Source organism: Conger conger, chromosome 9 (assembly GCF_963514075.1).
Source record: "Conger conger chromosome 9, fConCon1.1, whole genome shotgun sequence".
Taxonomy (NCBI): domain Eukaryota; kingdom Metazoa; phylum Chordata; class Actinopteri; order Anguilliformes; family Congridae; genus Conger; species Conger conger.
In genome coordinates, this window is record NC_083768.1 from 51,064,255 (window position 1) to 51,089,898 (window position 25,644).

Sequence of the window (25,644 nt, forward strand, 5' to 3'; positions counted from 1 at the left end):
TAATGGTGTTTTGCTTCGCTCTGAGAGGCGGCGTGGGATGCACTCCAGCCGGTTTGGGTAAACAGTCTTTGGTGGGATCCGCTCTATCCTAAGCCCCACGCATCCACACCAAAGAGCAGGCCGGCCTCTGCCGCTTATCCGCTTCCCGAGCTTAAATAAAAAATAAAACTAGACAAAACATCGAGACCCTCGCTCCGTACATGCTGGGTTACTCCTGCAACACTCAGGGGAATGGGGGAGACCTTGAGCACTACTGGCTGAAGCCCACGATTTAGGAGTTGTGACGTTCCGAGTCTACACATCCGGGCGAGTTTGGCGCGGTTCCTTGTTTCTGTGAATCATTTCGAACGTTTCGATAAAACTTGTCAGGGGGAACGCCGTTGGCGCAGCACAGCGGTTTGGGGGGGACCAGGTTTTTGGCGTGTGGATCAAACGGCGGGGAGGTGAGGGAGTGCGCCTTTACTACACCTGGTCAGGCGTACGCTCCACGCCCGTCAAGGACTTTCGTTTCAGCACAAGCCAGCGCGAGGACGAGATAACCTAGTTCAGGGATGAATCGGGGGAACTTATCCCCCCATATTGGGAACAGCAGGCTCTCCCCGGTCCGTTGGTAATTTATGGTAGAAGAAAGAGACAGCCAATTAACCCGCTTCCTGACAATGGCAGAGAAAGCCCTCTGCTGTCTGACAGTATGGGGAGGACGCAGAGGAGGGGATGATAGACTGAGGAGTGTATCATCAATGTTTAATGCCGGAACCGAGGTGGGGGTGGGGGGATAGACTGCCTTGGGTTCCTCAATTTCTTTAAGCAATGGCACTTTATCACAGTGTGGGAAAATTAACATTTGACCTCTTAGTCCTGATGGTGATGTTTTCTGTAATTTGTAAAAGAGGCGCTGGGTGTGACATATAACTATGTAGGATTAACAACACAGCCTGGGAATTTGCCCGTGCCCGCTAGGCTAAGTATGCATTTGTTTTGCGTGAAACACATTTGGCTTCTTGAGCGCTACATATTTAGCGAGGATGAAAAACCTTCTCCCATGGTGGCCAGGGCTGTACTCAGTCAAAAGAGGTCTCCTGAACATTTAGCAGATTGAAAACTACTGCTCGCCGCTTTGTTCCTCCACAACCTACATCTGAAGTCTGCATGACCCCACCTGCCTTAGCCCCTCCCCACATAGGCTATTCAGGCTCAAAAGTACTAAGCTCCTTAAAGCAAAGCTATTTCATCAACGCTCTAAGAACAGAATCCCAGACTCACAGGCTTAAGTCATTCCATTGACTACCACTGGGTTTCGGAGGTGCAAATTGGTTAATGGCATTTTACACAAAAAAATCCCCCTGACCTCCGCATAACTTCGAAGCCGAGTGCCCGCAGAGGCCATGATGCAATCGTCAATAGCCCCTCCCCCGGGCTAGCCGCAGGAGAAAAGGGGGTACGTGGGAGGTGGGAGGAGCTTTCTGACAGCTATTGAACTTGGTGTCCATTGAGCGCGCCGACAAGCGCGAGCCAGAGGTGAAGAGATTAAGCGGACGGGGAAGAAAGGAAGTAGAGGAGCGCAAATTATGGAGGGCCAGGGATCAGGCCCCTTCTGCTGTAATGAGAGTTTTTCTGGTTTACAAAAGAGCCGGTGGGGGAAGCGGGGGGCGTGGGGGCGCGAGGGGGCTGCCATGGGGGGAATCCACCTGGGCGAAGAATCACTCAAAGCAGAGCTGGCACCCAGACAAAGGCTCGTGGGAGAGCTATTCAGAGCAGGCCCGTTCTGAGCCAACCTTTTGATTTGCATGCTCTGCCTCAGGTTTTTCACTCCTCAAACGCTGCTCTTAACAGCTCTCACTTCCAACGGCAACACGGCAGTTTGACAGGAGAAGTATCACAGTCCACTTCAACATTTTTTTTTTTTCGTTGGCTATTTTGCTATTTTGCCGCCAAGAGTCTTACTGAACTTGTAAGACTGTTTTATCAGATGAGCAAATTAATGTTTACCGCCAACTTTAACTCATGTTTAACTCCATCTCCTCTTGGCCTTGCAAATGTCTTGTCTCTTACAGACAAGCCACGCCATGTCCAATCAAGCAAAACCCATGTTCTTCTTCAAACTTTGTGTGGTGGTAGACAACTGTCGCCTAGGAAAATACAACAAATGCCTTGTGAATGTTTTGTGATGACTTTAGGGTTGGTGGGTTGACATATTTCCAAGCATGGTTCGAGCAGTCAATCTACAATATATAAGGTGTACAAGTTTTGATATTTATCAAATATATGATCACAGGAAAGTATATCTGATTTCACAAAAGGTTACCCAGATACCCTCACACGTTGATGCTTATCGTATAACCCAGCAAAGCCGCGCAAACTCACAACCTTAGATTTCCTGTATTGAAATTTTCAAGCTTATATTTTCTTCATGATTGTATTTCAGATGAAGAGAATATCACACAGATGAAAGAAATAAGGAAATTTACCGTAATCTCCCAGTCATTTTCAATATGAGAAGTAAGTGTTCACAGTGGTAAAATGCAATGATTATGTAACACTGTGTACTATGTGAGAGCAGTTATTCAATTCAATATTTGTACATTTGCACGATAAATAGGTAATGTATCGGCTATATTACAATGGACATTTTAATAAACGAGTTACTTTGGCGCATTTAATACATAATACGTCAAAACTGTGGTAAAGTCACTGATACTCGTGTGCATTAGATGTGGTTGTGTGGCCTTTATTGGTACCACCTGTGGGTGGCGCCGTTCCACTGTTCTGCAAAAGACATTTGCGTTCGCTGAAGCTATTGTCTTGACATTTTCGCCTCAAATGAGTTTTTGTCTCACGCTATGCCTGTTGTCTGACTGTTCACCGTAAAGCAGACCAGAATACGAGAATCGTAACAGGCATTATAAATTTGATAGCGCTTCACAAGAACGTTGATTTAATCACCGGCATCTGTAAGATGAGGCTGTAGCCTTGCTTATGTTTTCGGAGTTCTAAGCCTGTTTATCCTCCTTGAAAGTATCCATATGACTAAGCCTGCACATAAAGTTTGAATGTCACATTGAGACCGCTTTAATCAGTGGAATAGGGAGTTGTTTTATACTCTTCAATCTCAGCCCTATTGACTTCCCTGGCAGCGGCGTACTCTAAGTTCCTCCATAAATATTTCAGCATGTTCGTTCAGGATACCCCGTGGCCGCATAGAATATTTTACAGGGTTTTTTATTAACTTTAAATGTCAAACTGTTCTTTTGAAAAATAAAAGAAACATTGCAAGCAATCTGGTGCAAAATACACACCCATGTGATGGCAGAAAGTCTGACAGCCTTGCTTGCTCCAGAGGCCTCGTTGTTACCTCTCTCCGCGTCAAATATAAAAACCGCTCACTTGCACACTTCCATGCATCAGAAAAGCGTGTTCTGTGAGTGGGATAAAGGCATACCGTCGACTGCTGTTTAATTTTAGAGAAGGAAAGGACGAGAATATTACGTTTTTAGAGACGGTATATATTTCAGTCTCGTTATTTTCCCCCGACGGATTTACATTCATGCCATAGACACGGGGCATCTGCCAGGGCTTTAACCAAAGCTACACGTGCCGTAATCCCTTTCCAGTGCCGGCCTCTTCTGTACCAGAATGAGGGGTGTGGGGTAGGGGTGGGAGTGGGTATTTGGAGAAGCTCTTTGTCTCCCCTCAGTGGTCACTCCCTGAATTTTAGCACACCCTGTTTACACCTCTCACATCTCTGTGAGAGGTGAGAGTCCTCTCACATCTCCTCTACCCTCAATAACCTGTTAGTTTTTCTGTCTTTTTTTAAAAAGTGGAAGTGGCCAATGATGCTAACAGGAGAAGTTGGGGTGGCTCTTTTATACCATGTAGGTGTGAGTAGAAGCAGGCAGACAAATCTCTATGACTTATGCACCATTGATATTCACTGACCTGGGAGTGAGTGTGCAGACACTGCATGTAATACTTTCGTTCGCTGATTTTTGAATTGCAAAACAGTGGTGCCCTGGCAGAGTTATCATCGCTGTGCAGGTAGAATGAATGCAAAGCAGTGAGGTCACTATGAAACAACATGCGCTGAAGTATAGGAGATGTGTTCCATTGCACTCTACCCTGAGTCCAGACCAGAGAGAAATTCCACACAGTCTCACGCTTGAGCATCTTCCTGCCCTGACTGTTTAGCCAACTATAACATGTGAAAGAGCCAGTGTGGTCAATAGTGGATGTAAATAGTAGTTTATGGAGGAGAATGCTATCCGGGGCCTTTGTGCACAGTCCTGTATAATATTAACGCCCCCTGCTGACTGGGGGACGTCACTACATAGGCAGGCCACAGATATTTCCGTGGGGGGGGGGGTTTAATATCATTAGAGGTTCCAAGGGTTCTCGATGACTTCATGTAGATAATAGCTGCCTTCTGACAATGATGTTACTGGCCGTATAAAACAATGGACAACTGGGGAGGATCAGAAACACATTTTTAAAAAGTGAATTTGCCAAACAAATTGCTGATACGAGAGTAATTTGAATGTCTCATTTGAATTCTTGTAAAAAAAAAACACAATGGACCAAGTCCACGAGCACACCACCTGTTGTTACTTTGATTCTAAATAGCATGCAGCTGGGTATAAACTGTAGTGTTGTATGAGAGGTTTAGGGCTACATTGGTTGCACATTTCGTCCTTGTTATTTCGGTAAATATTTTATATTTGTGGATAAATTATGGACCTAACAGTTTTTTTACCAGAAACAAAGGGTCCCAGCTGAATGTAGGATGTGGGTTATTACTCAGGTTCAGTTCAGACTTATCAAGCACATTCAAATACTATTCAGATTCCGCCTTCAGGTATTTGCATTACCTTTGGTTAAATATAACCAGCAAATGTGCTGCTCTTTACAGAAAGGCAGCAGTGCACAGGCGCAAATTTCTGTGGGCCAACAAGAATGGCTGAGGAATGGAAGAGTGGCTTTCGCATTGGATGTGAACTTTGTCTCTTTAAACCCCACAGTCAATAAGATTAAATTTAAACAACATCAAAGAGTAGAATCTTCCTGCGAAAAATAAACCAACACAAAAACATTGCATGGGCAATGGCAATGGCAATGGCTCCATTTCAACATTAATATTTACAACATAAATTCACAAAAACATACAATATGCTCTGATAATGTAAGATTCCATGTTTCATGAAAATACTCTTTCCCTCATATCTCCTATTGCGGTTATTACAGTAACATGCCGATACCAAATATTACAGTATATGGGTGTGCCAAACATTATGAGGCTCTGACTGTGTTGCTCTTACACAATGAGTGAAATCTATGACAAGAGTATTCAGTAAATAAAGAAACTGAATTTATTGCTGGCTATTTCATTTTTTTCAACATTCATCTGTAGTACCAAATAAACATTGCATTTTCAAAAATGCGTTTTCAGAGTATTAACAGACATGAGGGCCAGCTCTCAGAACCTTATATGACTCTTCTGAGTGAGGCAGGAGTTTGACAGAAAGCGGATAAAAACCAGACGCATTGCATGTTCTGTATTTAACACAATTTGCAGCTTTTGAAGGTGTTGTGGTTGTAGAGCCCTGTGTCACTCGTATTAAGGCTGATCAAAATCTGTGTTTCTCTCTTCCCGGGGTGGGAGGTGGGGGCAAGGGGTAGGGTGGGCGGGAGGCCTTTCAAAGGGGGTAAATCAAAAGAACCCTCTGACAAGGAGATGCGTTCACGTGAAAACTATCCCCGAGTTTAAAAGCTCTCAGTCAGATTAGCCAGGAATTAAACACATGGGCGCCACTCAGAAGCGTTTCATTTCCCCGGGATCTTCAGACGGCGAAGAACGAGAGGAGCGCTGCTGTCATACGCGCTTTTGATAACTCGAACGGAACACAGGAAATTACAACTGCTTCTTGTCTCTCAAGAGCGCACACCGGCGATAATGTCTCTAATAACATGATTCCCATGCAGCTCGTACGCCGCAATTAGTGCCTATTAGAGACTGCAGGCAGACAGGACTGATGGCGCAGGCAGGACCCCTCTTTATCCTCCCCCACGTCTCAGGGGAGGGACAAATATGAGTTTTCTGTTTTCGTGCGCGTCCATTGTAATGACTGCAGTCGAACAATGCGCATTACAAAGCCGATATTTCATAGATTTTCCCCTGGTAATAACAATTCACCTGAGTAATCTGGGCTAAGAGCGCTAAGTGGCAGCTATCACGCTAGCCCAGTATATATAAATTCAGCACCGAGGGGCAAGCAGCCACACAGCCCGGATCGCAGCGGTTGCCAAAACCGAGGCTGAGAGATGAAAAGCAGCCCCAAACGGCATGCTTGTGTTAGCGGCTCGATCGTCTAAGCCCTGGATTTAATCAACATTTGCCTCTGAACTTATAAATATACAAAAGCGTTTGTTCTTTTCTGCGTAAACGCAGCTCAGTGACTTAATTTTGCTGATTGCCGGACTGTGTTTGTGAAACAAAAACCAAACACTTGCTCCTAATTGCAAGACAAATTTAAGGATTGATGGTGATTGAATGCAGACTCACGTGTCCGCTTGCTCACTAACCTCAAGGGGTATTAAGACAGGGGGTTACTGGGTCAAAGGGCCAGGTAAGCCAATGGGAAGGCTTGAAATCCCCAGGCTCTTGTTTAATATCTCAAACTTTTATTTTTACATTAATTTAAAAAATATTTTCATAACATAAACAATAGAATCAACATACCCAAACAGGAAATGCAATCAGTCAAGAACATCTGTTGCATTCTCTCATTTGTCCTCTTGGTCCCAAAATGAAGGAGATATTATAGGATATATGGCAATATTAAGAGTCTCCAGACAGACTTGGCAGCAAGTCATACCTTCCCAAGGTCACCAGGTGCACATCATGAATTTAGCATTGAGCTGCATAGCAAAATCATGGATTAACTTTCTTCAGCAAAAAATAAATGGTTTTACAACATCAATATTTCTGTCCCCTCAGATGTGGAAAAATACATTTAAATCCTATCATAACTTCAAGGCAAATGCATATCGAGACCCCTGTGACTGGCCTTTGCAGTCCATGCCGATATTTATTCGGCACTGTGTGTCGCACAGTCCACTATGTGCCGGGAACATACTGGTGTTAAAAAAGCCTCCACTTTCATGACTCCCCACTGTGTGGCCCCTCGCCCTGTGGAAGCAACAACATTACAGACTCAACAAATTTGTCAAAACTAAAGGGCAATGCATTGTTTCAAAACGGCTGTCAAAAACATTTAGAAATGTAAACCGTTCATCCAAACAGTGCTAATTGTTTTGCTGTAAATTGCTGACAGGTCATCCCGAAATGTGTATTATATAAACGCTTGGCTGTTACTACACTGCTTGGGAAACGAGAAATTTCAAACATCAAACTGCACTGCTAGGAAAATATGCCTTTTGGTGTTTCGGTACATTTCGTTTTTAAATGAGTACCAATAACCACTGACCACATTTAAATTTGCTGTCCATCAGCCAGCCAGTGCAATAACTGTGCTCCCTGAATCTCTGACTCAGTGCACTTATCTGCAGGAAACATGGCTTTCATTACGAGCACTCTGTCAGAATGAATGAAGGAAAATGACCCCAGAGTGGACTGCGCTAGACTTCATGGGCCAGAGGCCAAGGGCTAACCTGAGATGAGACAGAGGCCCTGGATTCAATCAAGCTTCATCCTTAAAATCGACTTACAAATAGATGTTAACATTACATTCTTCACTGCACATTTTTTCTTCCTTTCTTCTCTTTGTTGAAGTTACAGCAAACTAAGTTTAGGAACATTTAAAGTCAACACTTGCATTCAATTGCGATTAAAAAATCCTTTTGAACAAAATGTTAATTGAACCCAGGCTTTAGTCACGTGGCAGGGGATTTCAGGGTTCCTTGCAGTCATCCAAGGGGACCCGTGTGATTCCCAGAATCCTCCATGCTGGGAGCAGGCTGTGTTCTCACACGGAAGGCCTAGCTGGCACGCCCCGGTATCTCCAGCAAGGGAGAGCCAGTAGGCCCACTATTGTCTGACTGCCTGCTAGGAGCCCTGGCACAATGAGCCTCACTCCTCATGACTGTCACAAATAACCTGGCACACACACACTCCCCATTCCCGAGCCCCAGCAAGGCTCCATTAACCCCCGGCCCCGCTGAATTGTGGGTAATCTTTCTTGTTTTGTTTCAATATACAATCTACATTCCCTGTGAACGATCAGACCACACAGCTTATGTTTCTGCTGCCAGCTGATCAACTGAAAGAAAAAGGGCCTTCCTCTGTGGGAATATTATTGAAGGCTTCTGAATTTGATTTGATTCTTTGCGGTCCCTGTGCCTTTCCTTTTGTTCCTGCAGATCTGTTATTTCCGCCTTAGGTTTGCATCCCTGTGTTTTATGAACCTCCACATCCACTTCATGACTGGCGCTGCGTGACTCCAGCAGAGATCTTCTAAGTTCATTTTGTAAAATGGCTTAAATGTTTCTCTCTGTATTTTTTTCCTCCCAAGAGTCATCTCTAATTAGTCTAGCTTAGGATGAAGATGAATTTCAAGTGCTGAATACTGGCCAAACAGGAATCTCAATAAATGGTGAAAATGCATTCGGCACTTACATCAAAAACTGTTCAATTTGAGGCTGTAGAAGTTAATTATTTTAATGAAATAAAATGAATTCTCTGGTAGGAAACATTAAATCATATTATTACATTATAATTTAGACATTCAGCAGATAATTTTATCCAGGGCGACAGATAAAAAATGTTCAGTCAATTAATTTTTTATTTCTGGATATCTTACTGATGCTATTCAGGATAAGTAGTTTGCTTCAGATTACACCCACAGCACCTCTCATGGGAATCAAACCTACTGTACAACCTTTGCATGGCAAGCTCAAAACCCTAACCATTGCACTGCGGACACCTTACATTACTCAATATGAGTAAATCACATGTTTTATGTCAATTCTAACTTATCAATATATCCCGAAAATGTAAGCTGTCATGTAAGATGTCAGCAGAAACAAGAAATCAGCCTGTCATTCACATTTCCATGAGAGGTTACTAAGATTACATTTCCATACCAAATATGAAGTGTGCCAGACATGGTGAGTTACAAAACTAGTGAAATCCACAAGATATGTAAGTGCTACAAACCTTTTTCCTAAAGTGCCACAACTGTTTTCCTAATTATTAACAAATTATCTATAATTTCACATATAAAACATTTTTATTCTCTTATTATATGAAACCTTATTTAATTTCACCTGAAGTAATCATACTGAAGTAATCATACTCTACTTTTGGCCAAGATGCAGCTTCATTATTTCAAATACATAAAGTAAACATTCTGTTCATTGCCATACATCAAATACGCAACATGATAAAAAGACATTTCCTATATTAAATAAAAATTATGTGCAGTCTTCCTGTCAGAGATGCTATAATTGGATTTTGTTTTCATCTAGGGACATTATAATCTAGTTGTAGCCTGGTTTGGAGGTTGTTTCATGATACTGGGGTAAGTACTCAAAAGCCATGTTCCCATCACACATCAACAAATACATTATGTAGCCTTACATGACTTTTTTTTTACTAAAGTGAGTACAGTATTGAACTGGTGGAATTGCACAAAACCACAGTTAATCAGTTCCTTTGCACTCAACATATTTTTGTACTTATTGCTTCAGATGAAAGAGACCAAAGATGGGCAACAGTTTTCATGTTTGATGAGTAGCAACAGGGAACGGGAAGGCTGACATACAGATTGCAACCTTACGGTTATATAACTTGTGCACAGCTATGGACTCCCTGCATATATCCACATTGCAAGACCCAAGCGGTTCTAATGAAATCAGGTCAAGCCAGGAGCAATTGCTCAGCCAAAGGCAGAATAAGTTATCAGCACTGATTAACAGGAAGCAAAGAGGTCACTTAATGGAGCCCAGTCTGCAGTAAAGTTAAGGTTGAAGCTATTTATTTTTTTAAATGGATGCCTGTGTGATCCACCTCAAAACCGAAGGGTCAATTTGCCTGGCTTAATTCAAACCCTCATGCAAACATGTACAATGGAGAGAGCGCTTTTCATTTCCTGCTAAACCTCGAGCAGGCTTAAAGACAGAGGGCTAGTGATGCAGGAAAGGGCATGAGTTCACCCGAACAATTAGGGGCTTTCCTGAAACCGGTGACAGTGTTAAAGGACTCCCTTCAGGCCCCTGTCTGATTGGCCAGTTTTCCTGTTTGACAGCTGTAATAGGCTGGTAATGGTTTCCAGGGGTTACCTTGATGGTATGCATACTGACACATGTGAGAACATGTTCACCAGGCGCCGTTTACTTTCGCGCACACAGCTGAACGGCAGAGACCTATGACCTCATTTAAGTATGTCCTGGACAAGAGTGCTGTGAGCAAAGTGTCTACATGTATAAATCTAGATGTAGTACAGTTAGCAAGAGCATGGACTACCATTTCCAGTCACTGCTTTTCGTTTGTTTTGGCAAAAAACGTTCACATTTATAAACTTTTTCTTATTCCTCCAAAACAGTCCACTAAAATATGCTTCTGAAAAAATTTGAGGCGAGAAATAAGCAATACAGTTGCTGAATCTTGATTCATATTTTATCTGCAACACCTAGTTTAATCCTAGTTTTGTGAGTCAAGCGAGTTGCGCTGGACACAAATGACTGGCATGGGCAGATCACTTTAACCAAATACAGAACCGTCCATGCAAATCAACTGTGTCCAGCACAGCCTGGCTCATGAAACTAGGATCAAACTTTCAAACTCGGTGTTGCAGATACTACATAGAAAGCAAGGAATTTAAAACTCAAATATTTCAAACTAGACAACACTGCTATCTGGTGGTGGCATAGGTAAGTACCAAAGCATTAATGTAAAGGCATCACATTTTATATGTATTATTTTAAAGAAATATAGAAAACAAATGTGACATTTTGATTACATTTTGTGAATGACTTCAATTATAAATGGGACTAATTTTAATGTAAATAAAATTAAAATGTGCCACATTTAAAGCAAATAACATTTGATTGAACAACTGAGCTAAAACATAGGCTTATTTTCTTATCAAGTTATTAACTTTCTGTCTTTTTCATTTTTTTCATGCTATCATACATTTGTGTATGTTTTTGTGTGAGTGATGATGATAATAATAATAATAATAATAATAGTAATAATAATAATAATAATAATAATAATAATAATAATAATAATAATAATATTTTGAAATTGTTATTTCGCTGACGCTTTTATCCAAAACAACTTGCAGATTAGTCCCCCACCACCCTACCCCCCACCCCTGGGAGCAATGTGGGGTTAAGGGCCTTGCTCAAGTTTTTTTTTGCAGCAGTTTATTGTGGCTACAAGGCTTCATCCCAATGTGCCTTAGTCTCTAGACTATAGGCTGCCCCGTGTAATAGTGACAAGTTACAAAATGTGTCCTTGACTTTCCCTTTCAATTACATGGGCGCCCTGTAGCGTAGTGTTAAGGTACATGACTGGGACCCGTAAGGTCGGTGGTTTGATCCCCGGTGTAGCCACAATAAGATCCGTACAGCCGTTGGGCCCTTGAGCAAGGCCCTTAACCCTGCATTGCTCCAGGGGAGGAATGTCTCCTGTTTAGTCTAATCAACTCACTCTGGATAAGAGCGTCTGCCAAATACCATTAATGTAATGTAACATAAGGAAAGCAAAGTGTTGTGGGACTTTAGCCTTCTTCAAGGCTAAAAGCAAATGTACCATTTTCCTTTCATGGCAGTCAATTCTGGATTACAAGGGGAGGAGAGGACAAGGAAGGAAAGATGCATGTTTACATTATTTCAAAGAAGCCGTTGTCAGCCAATAAGACGGGATCGAGCAAAGCATCCATCCATCCATTATCTGAACCCGCTTATCCTGAACAGGGTCGCAGGGGGGCTGGAGCCTATCCCAGCATACATTGGGCGAAAGGCAGGAATACACCCTGGACGGGTCGCCAGTCCATCACAGGGCACACACACCATTCACTCACACACTCATACCTACGGGCAATTTAGACTCTCCAATCAGCCTAACATGCATGTCTTTGGACTGTGGGAGGAAACCGGAGTACCCGGAGGAAACCCACGCAGACACGGGGAGAACATGCAAACTCCGCACAGAGAGGCCCCGGCCGACGGGGATTCAAACCCAGGACCTCCTTGCTGTGAGGCGGCAGTGCTACCCACTGCACCATCCGTGCCGCCCAAGCAAAGCATGCTTCACAGAACTACTATTCCCATTCATGACAATGGCAGCCACATACACTACCAGCCCATGCGTCTCACGGTCACCTACTTTTGAACAGGGTAGTTGATGGAATGCCTATTTTAGATTGGCTGTATGACCTATTCTCAAGCTATAGGCTATTTCTTACAACGTTAGCATAATTACGTTTCTTGATTCATCCAACCAATAAAGTATCAATGTTCCTGCTACATAGCAGACAGTAATTTGCTTAGTTAATTTCTTGCTTTTGATAATCTCCATTTAGAGCTCGATGTATTAAGTTAATAGTACATTCTGAATTTTGCATCTTTGAATCAGTTACCTGTGGATGTGAGCCCACAAAGATGTCGGTGTGAATAAGGTATAACATGTGACGTAGTGGCATAGTTTGTCCACTTAGGGGCGACCTAAGCTTGCGCCCGAAACAGGCTACTCTGACAAAAGTGCATAGTTTTGACTTTATATGTATACGGACATTTAAATTAATTCGTGTATTGGTAAAAAAACTAATCTTTTAGTTTTCATTTGTAAAAAGTAGGCCTACTTTAGACATACGCTATACGGTTTATGATTAGGCACCGTGTAGTTTCCATGTAATTTACAGAGTGGCAATTTGTAGGCTACAGTCTTATTTGCGATTTTGTCACCTTCTGTACCATAGGGTACGTAACAGGCTACAGGTTATCGCGTGGCAGAAGAGTGAGCGACAGATTGGAGATGAGCGTTTGGCTACAGCTATCACATAGGCGCCGCTGTGTCTCCAGAATGCTAAACCTGAAGAAATGATTGGGCTATTATAAAATAGGAATGATTTAATAGCACGCTAAATCGTAATTAATACTCTCCATAAACACACAGTTTTACAAAGTCTTAATTGAATGAATGTTTAACTCAATTAAGTTGCATGAAAATGATGAATTTGATTATTTCTTGTCCAAAGTAACAAATGCAAATTTACCATGAATTTTTACACGCGCTTCCGTGCCCGGCTGGTGCTGTCAAGCCTACCCACAGTTAATATGCGCACATAGAGACGTATAAAGGGTTTAACTTTGTCCGGTAGGCTAATTGACAAAAATATTTGCATACTTTTTTATTTACTCATGAGCGGATCAAGAAAACACGTCCTCTGGTGAAGCGGAGGACCACCGACATTAGCCGACTAGTTTCGAGGTTCTGGGAGTTGTATTGTGGATGGGGTGCCATGATGTAATAGAAAACTTAGCTAACTCACTCCCCCATTCAGGAGTGGTGGGTTGTACCACTGTGCATTAGACTAGCTAACGTTACATTTCTTCGCTGAATCCCAAACCAGCGCGCTGTGGACTGGAGCATACGTTACCGGACGCATAAAAGCACCTTTCTGTGGTCAAACTTTTCTATCCGTGTGGAATAGGACAAAGGAATTTAACTACTGGACGATTTATCAACAAGCCCCAAGCTGAGAGGGCAAGTGGGAATAAAACTAAAAATGAACAGGAGTTTTAACAAATCTCAGTCTTTGCGGTACTTGGACTGTAGTGCTGTTGAAGTTAAAAGCAAGGTAAGAATGCTGCTACCTAACTAAAGTTCGATTGTTGGTTAGGCTTTCCAATGTTGGTAAATGTTTCATATTTAACAGTGATTACTGTTAACTGATACTTTAATTGATGTTAGCTATAGCTATGTCTAGGGCTAGCAAGCCACGTCGGAGAGATGCTACCGAATACAGTAAGTTAAGTTTAGCCAGCTAGAGAGCAAGTTGCCATGACAAGAATCGATTTATAGATTTTAGCTAATGATTTAACATTCCCAATAATATTTCACCCTGATGGGGACCAGACGGCTTTTATTTTTATATTGAAGACGAGTATATCTAAGAACTGTTTACATTTTCTCGGTGCATGTTAGCTCGTAGCTAACCCAGAGCTAGAGTGTAAACTGTTGGGAAAAATAACTAGCTAACGTTATACCACTAACATGCTGAATTGTACTACTAACGTTAGCTAACATTACCGCAGCTGCTAGGTGTACTGTGTTAGCTAGCTAGCTGGAACTTCGAATAGTACATTTAAGACGTGACTGTAATTAATTAAGCTTTCAATTCCTTTCCTCTAAGTTCGCGAATTTGTTAGACATGCCACAATTGGACGATTTCACATTTTTATAGATAGGTAACAGACGTTAAGGAATTGCTACCTCGCTTGGCGTTGTTTACCGAGGTCCCGTGCGCTGTCTATTTCGACAGATAAGTTTAATGTTCTGGAAAAACTGGAAATGCAAGATCAGAAAGCAAGGCTCGGAATTAAAGGAAACTGCCATGTCTTCATTTTATATTTTAGCCAACTGGCAGTTCGACTGGGGCCTATGATACAGCATGTCGGTTTTAACTCAAGTTCCAGCGGGTTTTTACGTTGATGTGATTAGTATAGTTTTTAATCACTGTATTGACGTTGCGGAAGTAATTTGCTGCCATATAAGTATCTAACGTTATATGTTGTCACGAAGCATCACATAGCTCTTGTTGTTGGCCACATCGCATCGATTGTTAGCCAACAAATTCTCCAAAACTTGTGGTCATACAATTTTTTTCAAATGTGCGATTTAGGGCTTCTAATGAGAGAATTTGGTTAGCGGGTAAGGCTGATACGTTCACGGTGACTGTTGTTCATAAAACGGTCTGTCAGTGTCACGTGTATAGCCTCAGAAAGATTAAATGTGTGGAGTGTCTGGTGCTAGTGTTTCATTCCGTTTTGAATTTACCTTAAAACGACCGCTACAGTTCTTTTTGCAACAGCTGTTGCCGATCATGTTCACAAAAGAAGTGAACATTATTTAATTAACTTTTTTCTATTCACTGGTAGATACATTTATTTCGAAATTGTGTGGCAAATCGTATGACATTATTATAACACCTTTTTGTTGTAATTCGAAGAAGTTATACACGTTTATAAATAATTTAATAATTCTCAATTTCCAAATGAATATTCATCTCATGTCGATTTCTTAGTTCATAAACCTGGAAGCTTTCCAAGACGAAGAGTGGTTCAATTTTGAATCTGTGCGTGTGCGTACGTGTGTGGCACGCGAAAGTACGTGTGCGGTTCTTCTTGCATGACCACATTCCAACCAGGTCGGATCAGGAGACCTTCGGAATTTACTCACTGCCCTCAGCCTCAACACTACCTGCACTGTACTGTCGCGTTTAAGATTTAAATATTACTGTCCATAAACATTTATCTTTGGTTGACCCAGTGAATTTGCTGTATCAATGCACGTCTATTAAAGTGCAGCATGAGTGCTATTCTCCAGACATGTTTATATTGCTATACATTTTGGGCCATACTCCAGGTTTAAGGCAGAATAAAGGTAGATTTTTTTTTTTGGTTGATTGGTTTGTGTGTAGGTGGGAGAAAGGGAGTGAGGGTGAATCTCGAACAGCAGGTTTTTGAGAAACGCATAGCTCATTTCTGGGGAAACAAATTGAGTCAGTTGTCCAAAAACAATTTGACCCCTGATTTCTGGTCTGTGCATGCAACTTGTAAAGTGTGTGTGTTTTAAAGATGTAGTCGAAATTTCTTGCCCCCTTTTAAAAAAAGTCATATGAAAGCTTTTAGTCAACGTTATTCTGGGGTTAAGTTATACTAAAGAATAGGTTTCAGCAGTATTGTGAAGTAATTGCAGCAGTCGAGTGCATTAATAAAGTGTATTGGCAGGTTTCTAAACAGCAGACCATTGTTTCAGTGGGCATTAGTATAGTGCCTATTCCAATTCACAATAGGGGTCTCTGTTTAAAAACAGCACCATTGGCCCCTGTTCAAGGAGTATTCTGATTGTGGGGTGCTTATGTAAATTTAGTGGATCATTTTGTGTAAAATACGCATGTTGTCATACGGTGGGCAGGTTTTCTCCTCTTCGCTCTTAGCGGTGTCTTCTCTGGCAATCTTTTTACTTTTGTACTTAACCAAGGTTCTTGAGGATAATGTAACGTCAATAAAATTACACAATGCATGTAATCTAATTTATGATTATACATTTACAGCAAAATGCTTGCATTTACAATAAGTTGCGCAGACAAAATCACTTTTTTTAAAATCTGCTGGCAAATCCGAATTACTTAAAACATTCTCACTAATAGGGCATTCCTTTCCTTGTCAGATATAGCGCTTCATTGAGATAGAAACACGTTTTGCAATTTAATAATAATTGTAAACTGTTGCAATGTATGCATCACGGCAAAGAAAGAAAGGCCCTTTCTTGTTCAGCCAATAGAAGGCAAATAACATCTTGTGAAAATATCATTTTTTAAACATTTCCTTATCTCTCTGCAGCATATGAACCTTCTTCAAATATCATGGTGCGCGTGTTCTTGGCCGGCCCCCGAGGGTATCCAGCAAAGTTTTTCAGTGATATTTATGCATGCTGGAAAACTGCATTGTGAACCATTGAGGGGAGGCTGAATTAATTTGGACTGTCACAAAGCTGTCCTTTGTGTTTGTCCATTAATGTGATGAATTGGAATGCCAGGCTTCTGTCTCCGTTATTGTGAAGGGACAGGTCCATTTACTGGCATAACACTGTAATGACGTTGGTCCAAGTTTACCCAGAGTGCTGTTCCTGAACATGGAACACCAGCATTCTTAACACAGAAACTCATCTTGTCATCTTTCTGGTTGCAGTTTTGTCGAGATTTATTGGCGACAGATTTGTCCACCTTCCAATATTTTTTGCCCTTAATGTAAAGAACGTTAAATTCTAAATACGGTAATTCAGTTAAAAAATCAACCAGCGATGTAAATGTTCTTATTATATTATACTATCTACCCCCCCCCCCCACACACACACACACACACACACACCTCTGGTTGAATTTTCACGGAATGACCCAATAATGCTGCTGTTGCTACTACGTCTACCATCATCCTGTCTGACGCAGCTCACAGCTATCGTCTCACTCCCACTACGATGAAAACACACTTACTCTTGTTGTAGCCCATGTAATTTAATACAGTCTGGTTGAGTTCAAGAAAACGGTCTGAATAGCACACAGGACGGCATATCAGCCTTAAATGGAGATTATTTGTTTCTTCAGCAGTGGTCATACCTGTCTCAGCCTGCACGCGTTCCTCTAGCAACAAAAACACTCGTGCTGTCATTGTGCTGGTGATATATTTGAAGGGGAAATTGTGTCGGAGCAACCTTGTTCTAACTTGCTTGAAGTGCTGTCACCGTTCCAACAAAGCTGAGTTACTTGAAGGCTGTATCTTGATGTTAAATAGGAGAGTATGGTTCAAAATGCGCCCCTTACCCTCTGTGGTCCTTTTGTGTTCTGAAGGAAGGGGTTTGTTTACTAGTCATCATTTTTGAACAAAAAGATTTTATCCCTTTTCATTAGTTTATTTTATTGTACCTATTGGACACCTAAAGGGTTTGGGGATTGACTGTTGTTTTCTCATGCCTTATTGTGCTTTAATTTTCCTGCAAACCCTTGTGATTATATGTGCTGCTTGTGATTTAGTGTTTTTTTAGAAGTTCAGAAGTTGGTGGTCGCAGTGGGCAGGAGTTTTACCAAGTAAAATTTTATGATGACGACCAAGGGAGTGCTTCAAGCAAAAAGTGAGGCTTTATAACACTGAAACTTTTAAAGAATGCTGAGCCTAATTCTTTTTCAGTTCATGAATATTTCAAGTCGCGTCAAATGCAAAGGCAATTAGCCTTGGCTATATTTAACTTTGAGCAATGAGTGTGGAAGTCTGGTCCCAACTTTAGCCCACATGAAGTTCTGCATCCAAGACCTGAGGCCTGCTTTTAATGAGGTCGCAGATGAACTGAGGTTCAGTGTTACTACTGTCCCATACAAAGAAACTGGCTGGAGAATTTTGTCTTGAGTAGAGAACTTGGTTTGCCATCACTATGGGGTTTGGAAAGAACTGACTTTGCCTCAACCACTGTTTGTCCATGATTTTTGTCTCTCCTCGTTTCAGTGTTTCTGTCATGAAGAGAGACCGCATCACAGTAACTCTTAAAGATGTCGCCGGTCAAATCTCGTTGTGGCACGGTCACTGCCCTGCTTCTTGTGTCGTCATGTTCAAATCCGAGATCGTGTTGCATCCGGCAAAATAGTTTATTTTGAAATTGGGGTGACTGATGTTTTGTTTTATTCTACCAGTCAATGTGGTGTTAAGTGCTTTTTTGGTGTGATGTGTGTATTCTATTTTGACAAATGTCATGATGACACAGGAGTCACACGAGTGTGTATGTGTGTGCGTGCCGGTGTGTATTCACATCTGGCATTACACCCACCCACCAAAGCCTCCCATGCCCAACTTATCATATTTCATCCCATAATCACTCACTACAGTTGACTAAACCGGGCTTCTGAGAGCATAATTGCCTCGCGCAGCACGATCCACAAATTACTGGTGTAATAATGTATAATTTCTATTGTAGGAACAAATCCTGCTCTGCATTTTTTTTGTCTCCTCATTCATCACTTTGCCCACGCACCCGGTCTTTGTGTTTTCACTGTTTACAACAAGTCACTTGATGAGAGCCGTAACCTTTGGATGACTCCGTGCGCTTTCTTTGGTGGTCAGCGAACTCAGCCAGGGCTGACAATCGCTACTTTGTTGTGCTATGAGCAAGTGCGGTTGTATTTATATTTGAGTGTGTGAGTGAGTTTTCTTGTTTTATTTTTTGTGTCGATTGAGAGTGTGTGCGGGATGCTTGTGTGAAATTGTGTTTGTGTGTGCGTGTGAAATTTTGGATGTGCGTGTGTGTGTGCATGCATGCATGTGTGAACAGGCATATGCACACCACTTGTGGTCCTTTAAATAAAGTTTCAGAGCAAAGCTAGTCTCTTTGTTTTAGCTTTGGTTGAGAAAATGTGCACCACTGACTTTTCATCGGGGCCTACACTGCAGATAATTCTTTAGAGCTTTTCTGTGCACAAGCACTGTGACCTGCTCTGTTGTGTTGAACCTTTTGTCAATTAACGGATCTCCTTATTACAAAGCTACAAATGTCAAAAATGTTTTCCGTTTTCTTTATTCCATGGCCCACCAGTGTAAACAAACTAATTTGAACTTGGACAACTCGTTACCATTTAGGCTCATGTCACTCAATGTGTTTTGCTGCTGACTTAATGATGGAACTGTTTAGTTGTATATTGTTCACAACAAAGCTCACAGTGTAGACTGGTGTCAAAACTGGCAAAACATGGTCTGGTGAGCCAGGTGTTACAGCTTAGTATCATCAGGTACTGACACCAGTGCTCATAGAGTAAACACATTCTTATTTCTAATTTTGGGCTCATCTGTACTTTGAGCCAGGTACTATGGTCTGGCGAGACCAAAATGGGGCTTTTTGGCCAGGCGCGCTGGCAGCAGGTTTGCCATTAGAAGTGGGATGTTCACATTGATAATAATTAAAATATGTCATACCTGAGGTGAAATATGGAGGTGGATCTTTGATGTTGCGGGGGTTTTGCATCTACTGGTCCTGGGGTTCTTTGTTAAGATGAATAGAATCATCAACCTGGAATCCCCCCTTTCTCAGGAAGCTCAAACTTGGATTATTTGGATCTTTCAGTAAGCATTCCTCAGATTGATCACAAGCATTCCTCAAATTCACCCAACCTTCAATATGACATTTTTGGAATGGTCAGCACAGTTGACACAGCTCCCTGAATATTATTGAATATGTGTGGGAAGATCCCATGGATGCAGTGCGTGCAAGGACACTGACAACTATTTCTGAGCTTGTGGAGTTGTGTAAGGAGGAACAGGGAAAAATTCCAAAAGCAAGAATAGAAAGACTTCGCTGGCTACGGGAAACGTTTTGAAGCTGTTAAATATCTGCCGAAGGAGGCGTTACTAAGGGCTAACTGAGAAGGTTCCCAACATTTGTATCTGTCATGTTTAATGTCGTTAATTATTTAATGCATTTCATTACGTAAGCAGAAAATAAAAAAATGCTAATTAGTACTAATGATGCATCAAAATTTGCTGAAAGATACTGTGTAACTTTGTGCCATGTAAAGGCTTGGTCAGCATCTGTTCGCTGTTGACTAAACTTTTGCAACTGTTTCCGGGTATTCAGTGCAGTCCGTAAGTATTTGGACTGGGGCACAGTTTCTGTTCTTTTGGCTCTGTATTCCAGCACATTAGATTTGAAATGAAACTATGTTTAAAGTGCTGACCGTCACCTTTAATTCCAGGGTACTGACAGCCATATTGGGTGATCCATCTAGGAATTACATCCCTTTTTATACATAATCCCTCTATTTTATGGGACCAAACTGAAATTGTATCACTGTCCAAATACTTATGGACTGCACTATATATACAGTCAGGTCCAGAATTATATAACATGCACTTCCTGTCCTCATCCTGGAAAGTTTGTCTCTGTTCCTGATGTTTGAAACTTTAACAGTGCTTTTTAGTAATGTATGTTTGTACCTGTTACCTGATTTGTGTAGGTTAGCCTACCCATCTGTCTCTTTTGAATTGACAGTTCTTTGGCTTTCCCCATGGTGACGGATGACAGAGAGATTTTAAATGCGTGTTGCATCATCTTTATACCCTAGTGAAACCGGAATGAAAGGCCTTACTACTGAGATGAACTTTATTTTAATTCATGTAAAAGATTATGTAGGATTTCCAGTAATTTTGAAACATATGTTGTTGAGAAAAAATGGTAGGCAAACTACTCGATAAAGCAAGTTAAAACAAAATAAAGAATATTTGTGTAAAAATGTGCTTATCCCATGCAGTATATGCACTGATCCTGTATAATTTCATAGAGTTTTGCCTGGTACACCTATGTCTGAATATGAAATAGTAAAATTTTCTAAGAATGGTGCAGCATTTTTATAGAAATTTTCTTTATTTTAAATTGGATACACTTGGTCTTATTGCTAGATGGTTCAAAATTTTCACTACTATGGCTATATAGTTTACCATTACATTATTGTGTCGATATATAAAGACTAGGCTATAGTATACAGTAACTATTAATGGTTGTTGTACAATAGAACGTTTTGAAAGGTTTTGCCCCTGTTGTTTTCCTGCAGTAATAATAGCTGTGTACATTATGCATGGCCGGAACAAAAGTGCATGAAATACAGTCAGCAATGCATTAGCACGTGAAATGTGTTAGCACGTGGACTGTAGCTTTTGTTGTCAAACATTGGAAAGGCATATCAGAGGTTGAACTTTTTTCATAAAACTTATGAAATTGCTAAAGCTGCGGAAGAAAGTTTTGCACAGGTCATGGTCGTAAAAAAGTCTCGGCACGACCGTCAGGTTTAGACCACCGCGGAGAACTGTGATGTGCAAAGCTAATTGCGCAACAGTTCACAGTGCTGCTGGACTTAGTTTGCGACGTTTGTTTTGCTTGTCGTGTGCAGATGTGTGTACAATGCTCCTCGTTGCCCCAAGTGATATGCCTTGTGAAAGCCGGCTGCCAAACACGTTTTTCACACGCATGCATAACTTCACGTTGTTCATTCGTTCCCCTCACATTTGGTGTACATTGTCAGGAACTGACTGCAGATGTGGAAGCTTGTCTTAGATCTTGGTCCCAGGCTGCCCGCAATGTGGGCATCACTTAACACGGTTTTTAAATAACTTGCAGGATTGGCTCAATCTTATCCTTAGTTACCACATTGTCAAGCGTTTTAGGGTTTGTATTGATACTTAAAATATCTAGCTTCAGATACCATGCTGAATCACCGCCCCCTTTTCTGAGTTTTGATTGTTCGTGTGGTCTCCTCTCCAGTATGGGGCCGAGTTCAGGAGGTTTTCCGTGGACCGCTTCAAGCCCGGGAAGTTTGAGGAGTTCTACAAGCTCATCTTGCACATTCACCGGATAAACAACACGGAGGTGATGATCGGCTACGCGGACATCCACGGCGATCTACTCCCCATCAACAACGATGACAACTTCTGTAAGGCCGTGTCCACTGCACACCCTCTGCTTCGGATCTTCATACAGAGACAAGGTAAGGGTTCGGTGAAAGCTACCCCCTGTACATGGGAACTCCCTTCCCATTTCCTGCTTCGAGGATTGTCTCCTGCTTAGTCTAATCAACTAAGGATGGATAAAAGTGTCAGCCAAATAACATGTAATGCTTCTAGTCTCTCGCTTCATCACGTACTGCGAGGGAAAGCAAATCTTTTTTCAAAACCTGTTCTGTTTTTTTGTAAAAATGGCCCACTAATTAGCCAAACATTATTTTAATCGGTTTCATTTGTACTGACTGGCAACTTCTAAAGGCAGTCACCTGACCACTCAAGGGAACTCAGCTGCAACTCAAGGGAACCTGGACTTAAATCAAGCCAAACATTTGACCTGCTCACTGATCTCATTTTGCTGCCCGGTGCAGTATCAAGAAAACCAGACAACTGTGCATAAACCCTTTTATTCCTCGGCCTTGTATTATCGTGGTTGCTCCAATGGGTTTGGGAGTTTCTTATTTATTTAATATCATGCATTTATCTTCTGTTATTCTGTTAGAACAGTCTCTCTTTTTTATTTTTACCGAGAGAGAGGTCATGGAGTTTCTTTGCCTATTAGAGGGCTCTGGTTCTCAGCGAGTTCTCCGTGTCGCTGCGTTCTCACAGTTTGTCTGGAGGAAACTCGTCGCTATATATGCGGGTCATGGGGGTGGCTTGTCTGCTGGCATGCCTGGAATGACTGAAGAATAAAAGCTCTGCGTGAAAGAGCCGCTCCGCAAAGTATTCCGAGGGCGCGGCCGGAGACAGCGAGTGCTCCCGGATTAAAATAGGCCCTGGAGTATAAACGCCGAGGATGGAACAGACACTGCCGGGAGCAAACCAATTAATTTATCATCATTTATCATTCATGCGCACGGATATTAAAAAAGAAAAACAAAAAAAATCTTCTGTGGAATTTCAGGGTCGCCAACCTTGTTTTGTTAGACATGAGGACAACCTCGTTTTTGATAATGTTTACATGATTGAAATGCAAATTATCCAGAGGAATCCGCTGAATGAATTATAGCCCGTGTTTGACACTGGGGGGTAGGCCTGCAAGCTGAAACGGGTTAAACCGCACACTTGAAGCAGGGTGACTTCATTAAAAGGCTGTACTTTTATGAAAGAATAAATGGACTGAGGAAGAGATCTTCGGAGCAGAGTACACTGTGCAGTTAGTAGTTTTCTGCGATGTCATTGCTGCAGGTTAAAATATTGTTCAAATAATTTGGTCACTCTTCTTTGATCTTTTAGGACCTGAAGCTCAGACTATGAGTGCTGTGTGTGTATGTATGTGTGTGTGTATGTATATATATATGTCTGTGTGTGTGTGTGTGTGTGTGTGTGTGTGTGTGCGTGCGTGCGTGCGTGTGTGTGAGTGGATGAATGAATGAATGAATGAAATCTACTTTCACGTTTCCTGAAAAGAGTCCAGTTGAGTGGCATCAATAGAATATTCATGAAGTAAACTGAACTCTCAAGCCTTTTTTGCTCCCCTCTGTTGTGTATAATGTCCAAATATAATAATTGACCATGTAATTATGCCAGATACAGGTGAACAATGCACAGGAAAAATCCTGTTTATTTGCATTCAGATTCAATACAGATATTGTTTCATAACTATGCTCAAGGCAGAATATTGGATAGGTATAGATATATAGAAGGTATAGATTTGTGTCTGCATGTTCTCATGTCAAAAACAAAGTGTTTCAGTGTTTTTCCCTTTGTCATATAATATCCCAGAAATCCTTGCTATTTTACCGGAAGTTATAGTTACTTTTCCATCTACATTGAACCTGTGAGAACCGCTTCCGGTGGTGTCGTTCTGCCCTGGTGCCTGATGGGGAAGTCGTTCAGGGTTACGGGCAGTGGCGGACACGGTGGGAACAGCCGGACGCGGGGGAAACTGGACCCCGGGTATGACACCGCACCGCTGGTTGAGGAGCAGTCGGTGAATAAGCGTGGTGTCAGACAGCGGCCATTCTCATGCAAAGTGCGTCTCGCCCACACACCGCACCAGGGCCCTTAACAAGCTCCCTCTTCCCCGAAGAGGAACAAAGCACCACGTTCCTTTACAGAACGCCATTTTCTAATTGTGTGTTTACACAGTCTTAAAACCGGGGTGAGCTTGAGAGAAGAAAGTTTGCGACCGTAAAACAGCTAATCGGTCTCTTTGCTGTCAGGATACCCTGAGGAACTTGGGTACGTAAGCAGAAAATAAAATCTGACTGCAATTTTAAATGCTCAGTCATGTGTACAGGTGCTGACCTCTGATTGGATAAAGGATTAATAAAAAACCCCTCTGATCACTGATTAATGCCTAATCTCTGGCCTGGAGGAGGAGCTTAACCTGGTAGACGGCCTGCTGAGATCACGGGTCGGCCATTTTAATTGAGTCTGGTCTCTAAATCCTCCTGTGCCTCCACCCTCCACCCCCCAGTGCCGGGACGAGACTCCCCTTGTTGCTCTCTGACAGAGAACCGGGACTCTGGCCTGGGGAAGAAAGGCTCTGAGTTTTCGGGGGTCAGTAGCCATGTGTGGAGCAGCTGGACTCTGCCCACTTTATTGCCCAGTTGCGAGATTGTTCAGGTTGAATTATTTGTCTGACTGTTCTCTTCTCATTAACTGGACTACAATGAACAAAGGATTAAGGACTTTTCTGCCCTTTTTTCCCAGGGTAGGAGAATAGTTGGCTTGAATGTTCCCGTGGAGTACGCAGGAAAATATTCAGCTTTATTACTCTGTGTGAAATTGTGGGACTTAAATCTCAGTCTTTTTGGGATTTGTTAGAAATTGCCTTTATATTCAGGAGATATGCACATATACACACACACGCTTGAGCATATACGCACACACGCACACGCACACGCACACACACATACACACACACACACATACACACACACACAAATGTGTGTGTATAGTGCAGCCCATAAGTATTTGGACACTGGTACAATTTCTGTTCTTTTGGCTCTACTCCAGCACATTGGATTTGAAATGAATAATGAGGTTAATGTGCAGACTGTCACCTTTAATTTGAGTACATTTTTATACATGGTCCCTCCATTTTAGTAGACCAAAAGTAATTGAAAAGTAAAAGTTTGCTTCTCCACTGTTTCTGATCAGTCCGGTGTATTCAATTGCTTCCTTGGATTTAATTCTTCCCCTGTCCAAATACTTAAGGTTTATACTCGCATTTTCAACAGAAAAAAAGTGTAGTACGACACTTTTTCCTCAGTGTCACGTACCTGCACAATTTTGTTATTTCACAGAACGGTCATACTTTTACACAGAGTTGATTGGACAGCCAGATGGAACACTGAAATGCATTGTCATGGATAGGCTACACCAGGCTCCGCCGTGGTTTAAAAAATGTAAAAATTAGCTGTTTCG

At 41.8% G+C, this 25,644-nt stretch overlaps 1 protein-coding gene across 1 annotated transcript in view; it reads left to right on the top strand.

Moving 5' to 3' along the window:
* The first annotated feature begins 13,519 nt into the window (after window positions 1-13,519).
* pard6gb (par-6 family cell polarity regulator gamma b) overlaps window positions 13,520-25,644 on the top strand; it is a 42,192-nt gene continuing 30,067 nt past the window's right edge. The window contains exons 1-2 of the mRNA XM_061254784.1: window positions 13,520-13,817; window positions 22,034-22,256. Coding sequence (XP_061110768.1) covers window positions 13,746-13,817; window positions 22,034-22,256 — 295 coding nt within the window. The 5' untranslated portion in view covers window positions 13,520-13,745. The remainder of the gene's footprint in view (window positions 13,818-22,033; window positions 22,257-25,644) is intronic.